Raw genomic sequence first — 6000 nt, 5'->3', positions numbered from 1 at the left:
CGAAGAATCTATGACACAAGTTTTAACAACCTATCGATTGGGAGAGCATAGCATCACAGGGAGATCTCCTGCAAAAATTATGTTTGGGAGGCAATTGAAAACAAGTCTGGATTGGATCCGACCAAATGCCGAACACGAAATAGTAAGGGCCAATGATAAACAAAGCCTTCACCATGATTTACATTCAAAGGAAAGAGAATTTGAAATCTTACAACCTATATGGTTAAATAATGAAAATACCAATGGTTGGAGAGAGGGAGTAATTAAAGAAAGAATAGGACTTTATTCTTATATTGTTGAATCTTCCGGGAAAACATTACGGAAGCATGCAGATCAGTTAAGAAATCGTTTAGTTATCCCAAATCATGAAAGTTCTTTGGAAGTTACAGAAATGGTTGTGCCAGTGAATGAAGCAAATACAAACACAAATACAAATACCACATTACGTTGTTCATCAAGAAACCGTAAACCTACAAAGGTTTATTGAAGAAATCTAACTTTAAAATGTTTGAAGGAAATGTAATAAATTAGTAAAATATTATTTATAGATATTATATATAAAAATAGAATAAAATATTCGAAAATTAATTAATAAAAATTTGATGTTAGAAATATATTGAAATAAAAATTAGTAGTCGTATTGTTTATAATTAGTAGTCGGTATTACTACATAACAACCATCAATCAATAATTTTTGATACAAATTTATGGATGAAATTGTGAAACAAATTATATTCACGCTTTCTGAAAACAATGACAATGATTCAAAGATTATTAATTTAATTAAAAGTATAATTTTTTATATAGCCTACATTAATTTATATAAATAATTTTTTTGAATAGTATATTTACATTTAAACTGATTTAAAATAAATTTGTGACTAAAAGATTATTAATATAACCTTTAAAGTTGACTTTCTGTGACAAATATACAAACTATAAATAATTATTAAATATTTTTATTTGAAACAATATTTAATTATAAAAGCCTTTTTTCAGCATTTAAGGCTAACTAATAGATAAAATCTATAAATATAATATTTTAAGTATATTTTTGGGACATTAGGTTATGAAATATCTATCCTATGCACCTAAGCATACTGTATGGCAGTTTAAACCATTTGGTCAGGTATTGGGTGAGGTCAAGAAAAGGTCTATGACAATGCCTAGGTTGGCTTAATTTGGATATTGCTTTTTACAGGCTAAAAAGTATTTAAATGAGGATACGTTGGCTTGTTTTAATTATGAACAAGTTTATCTTTTTAAAATAAGTGTACTTAAAAGCCACAAAAAGTTATTTTTTGTATGTGTCTTAATTGTTCAAAATTTTTGTTTTGGATCTTAATAGAGAGAAAATTGAAAGTAAATAACAATTTAGGTTAAAGATATTATTCTGATTAATTATCAAATATATACAGTGTATAATTATAATAAATATAATTTCTATGCACAAATTAACCTTGTCTAGCAAACCAAGGTTTAGGGTTCTATCTTGCAAGTTGAACTTTTTTTAAGAATGAATTTGATGCAAAATTTTATAATGAGGGAACTGTATAATTTTTCCATATATAATTAGTGTTGTAGTTTGATTTGATATAATTTTGTAAAAAATCACTATATACCAGATTGGTCTAGCTCATATGGTTAAAAGATACTAAAATCAAGCATTGCCAAATATTTTAAAATTGTTTATTACAATTTTACATTATAAATATTATCGTTTCTTTACTATTTATAATTTTATTGTCTACTTTATATGTAAATTTTTTTATTTTTGTTTATAATAGCATACTCTTATTTCTCTCTCTGTGACACATTTTTTTTATTAAAATAGATAATTTTCATTGGACTGTTTGCTAATCGATGCTCTAGCTGCCTATGCTGATTCACAAAAAAGATCTCAAATAAATGAAATATATTTGAACATCATGATAAAGGATGGTTTCAAAATTCATTTAATAAATTATTAAATGATATACAATTCTATAAATATGTGAGAATGAATATTTCAATCTTTAATTAATGCAACATATATCTATAAGATACAATATGTAATCAAGAAAAACTTGCTATTAATCTATGCTACGCAGGGGCGGACTGGCGACGCTACAGCTTCGTGGGCATTTTTTTGGCCTCATTTATATGGGGACTTTGTCCCCATACCCCTATTATGCGGAGCTTCAGCCCACATTTGCCCGGTTTTTAACTGGGTTTCCTTAAATGGCTTCTTCGGTTACGTGATTTTTATTACTACTTATTTTTGAAAATAAGTTGAAACGATTTACATTTTTAATAAAAAAAAGAATAGTATTACACGATAATCATATATTTTATTTTAAAAAAAATGCACATCTAAAATCATATTCAATACTTTATAAAATAATATTCATTGCACATATTTATTTTATATTAGATATGATATTTCACTATAAAATCAAATCATACATTATATGTTAAATATAAAAAAATAGATACTGAATATACCAAATCAATTAATTACACATATAAAATTATTGCAGTTATACAATATTACAGAGAATAAAATTATTGTAGTTAAACAATATTACAGAGAATAAAATTGCTGCACTTATAAAATCAGCAAAGTTGTTAAAGGATCTAGATACAAGTATCTAGATATAAAAATGTGGTATCTGTATCTAAATAGATTTTTGATTAAATTATCTGTATCAAGATATTATTTTAGACGATGTATCTGTATCTAGATCCATTTAAAATGTATCTTTTAACAACTCTGAAAATCAGGCACCGATCATATTGTAAACATATTAATAAGATTCAAATAAAAGAATAAAGAAAATATATAATTTTTACATTAATAAATCTCTCATTAACTTTGAACCTTTGCGCAAATATACAAGAATATCTTAGTTCAATCTGCTCTAATAGTTCTCGTTCAAATGATATCATTAAAAACGCTTCTCTTAATCAATATTAGCTCTCAGCTTATTTTTATAATTTTTAATTTGCTAAATGTTCTCTTGCAATCAGGCGTGTACACAGCGGGGGATGACAGGGACAAATCCCCCCCCCCTCCAAATCCAAAAAATGCAGATGCCGGATTATATTTTTCAAAATTATTATTATTAATTTATATTTGTTAATATTTATTCCTATCTCATATATATATTTAATTATATTTATTTATCACATTCAATTCATCTACTAAGTTATTTATCAATTAATTTCGAAAGTTTTACTTGGCGCAATATTTACCTATTATTTTCAAATTTTAGTGGCGTATTATTTATCAAAATTTCTAGGCATATAATAATTATCTCTTAAACTCCTTGTCGAAATTGCAAGCTTGTCCAATGAGATCGAGTCTTCGCCATCAAGCAGTAACAGCTTTTATGGAGTTAGAAGAGCCGATTATTAATGCTATTACTGAAATATCACAATGGCTTGAAAAAAATATTTCCTCAAAAGCAAGAAAATTATTGGATTCAATACTTTTTCCAAATTTTTTTCCTCATTAGAATGTATTATTTAATTATACAACTATTTTATGTAATACTTTTCAAAAACATGACATTGACTTGAATAAGAAGATGAGAATAGCGGAGAACATTTTATTAGAATTCAAGGAAATTAGAACTAATGTTGATGAAGAATTTCATATTTTATATTAATATTTGTCCCCCTCGACTTGCAGCAAGCAAGCTCATCGTCAAAACATTAATATATAATCAGTAGAAGAGTATTATAAAACAAATGTCCCCTCTCTTAGATACATTTATAACCCAAATGAATGAATGGTTTTTAATTCATCATGCAGCACTTACAAATCCACAGATATTACTTTTTTTATCATGAAGTTGTTAAAGTGTCTTATGATGCCTTATTAGCTGAATAACTATGATTAAAAGATTAACTATGGTTTATAAAGTCCCAAAAAATGCTATGGATGCTTTGCATTATTTCAAGCACATTTTAGATTATATTCCCAATGAATTAAAATGGTTATATATAATAGCAACTCTTCCCATTAGTAAACTAACGAGAGAACATTCTCTTTTTTAAGAAGAATAACAGAGCCCTGCAGAGGTACCATTTGCAGGACACGACCAAATTTTTTTTAAAAATTTTTTTCGAACGGGTTTTTTTTAAAAAAATTTTCAGGCCTGGCTCGAATTTTTTTAAAATTAATTATATTTATTTTTGATTTTTATAGCTAATAATGGCGATTTCAAATATACTGAATCTTAATTTTTTTTTCTTTTTTGGTATTTAGCTGATACTTAAAATCTGACTAAATAGCTGTGATTATGTATTAGGTTGACCTAGGACACAGCCTATATATTATATTTATACAAGAAAAATTAAATTAATAGTAAGGAAAGTATTTATGTGTTTATAATAGAAGATAATATTAAATTGTATAGTTGGGCAGTATTACGAATACCTGTATCTAAGATACAAAATCCTTTTGTAGCTTGTGCTCATTATCTTTTTGACATTTTTAATAAGATACTAGTATCTGTATTTAAGATCCTTTATTTTGAAAAGAATCTATCTTTTTCATTTTCATGACAAAAGATACAGATACAGATTCTTTTTAATATTCATGTTTAAAATTTTACATATCACAGTATATATCTGATTTTTAAAAAGAGTCTTATATTAATTTTCTTATTTTTTTCTGCCATATTTTAAATATATTGACAACCAAAATTAGCTTGCAAATCTACAACTCAGATAGATAAAAAATAACAACACCAAAACGAAATAAGTAAAGATTATATTTTATATATAAATGTAACTCGATATTTACCAATTTTATGTAATGTTTTTTATGATTAACATTCATGATAGTGAAAATGAAATTTAAATTATGAAAATAAGTTTTTGTGAATCAAATCCCAATCTTAAAATTTTATATGGAAATTTTTTTTAAAATTACAGGCTAGATATAAAACCTGTATAAACAAAAAAATGAAAATGGGTTAAACACAAATTTTGTTAAACATATTAAAGTATATTATTTATGTGTGGTTAAAAGGGGCATAGATTATCTTAAAAATTCAAGTTTACATTATTGTCTACCTTTATTAAACCCAGATGGTATAAGCAGAAGATTTTAAGAAAATATTTTCCTATGATTTGAATATAATGAGGCTTTTTTATATCAATATCACATCCATATTTTAAGAGGATTTAGTCGGATGATAAAAATACTTTCAAAATATATTAATAAAAAAAGCCCTAAATGTAGTACGAGAGTATAAAATCAAGCCCAAACCATAACACCAATAGACTTAACATCTAATAAAGAAAATGGTAATTATTATTTTTTTCGTGAAACATACGTTGCTGTGTTCAATAATACAAATGAACTGGTGGTTTTAAATTATATTAAAGAAAGTCAATATACATTATAAATGTTTAATTATTATCCTTCCAAAGGAATTTTTTTTATAAATATAATACTGCAATAAGGGTTATTTAGTTTTGGCACACTGTTAAGTACATTGATAAATTATTTGATTATCCTATAAAATAATGAATCTATTTTAAATACTCTTTTGCAAATTTATTTAAACTCACATTAAAAATACTAGTCTCCCTTACCTATCTATGTTAAAAATGGGCTATTACCAATATTAAATTCCTGATTATTATAACAAACTCATCATTAAATATTTTATTAATTATTGTAAATATTTATTCTTATATTATATGTGTGTGTTAAATTTTTAGACACAATTATGGTTCCTTCTTAGGGACTCAATTATAGAATTTTATTTAAATTATATAATTATAAATTTAGAAATTATATTATTTTTAACTAGGATTTATGTAAAAAAGAAATTTAATTAAATATTTTAATTGTGAAAAAAAAATGTTATGTTGTTCACAAATAAATAATAAAAACGGTATTCTATAAATTATTTTAGTTTAATTGGTAATAAGATACTCTAATTAAGCAAAACAAGTATCTTTTATCTTGTTTCTTTTTGATAAAAAAGATACTTGTATCTG

General features: G+C 24.9%; 1 protein-coding gene across 1 annotated transcript in view; it reads left to right on the top strand.

The window, feature by feature from the left end:
• Window positions 1-682: 682 nt before the first annotated feature.
• The window catches only part of LOC135927995 (uncharacterized), a 71322-nt gene continuing 66004 nt past the window's right edge, over window positions 683-6000 (top strand). The window contains exon 1 of the mRNA XM_065464291.1: window positions 683-789. Coding sequence (XP_065320363.1) covers window positions 708-789 — 82 coding nt within the window. The 5' untranslated portion in view covers window positions 683-707. The remainder of the gene's footprint in view (window positions 790-6000) is intronic.

This window comes from Gordionus sp. m RMFG-2023, chromosome 4 (genome assembly GCF_954871325.1).
Source record: "Gordionus sp. m RMFG-2023 chromosome 4, tfGorSpeb1-WG-v2, whole genome shotgun sequence".
Classification (NCBI taxonomy): Eukaryota; Metazoa; Nematomorpha; class Gordioida; order Chordodea; family Parachordodidae; genus Gordionus; species Gordionus sp. m RMFG-2023.
The sequence above is the reverse complement of the archived record's forward strand: the minus strand, read 5'-3'. Positions and strand labels throughout refer to the sequence as shown.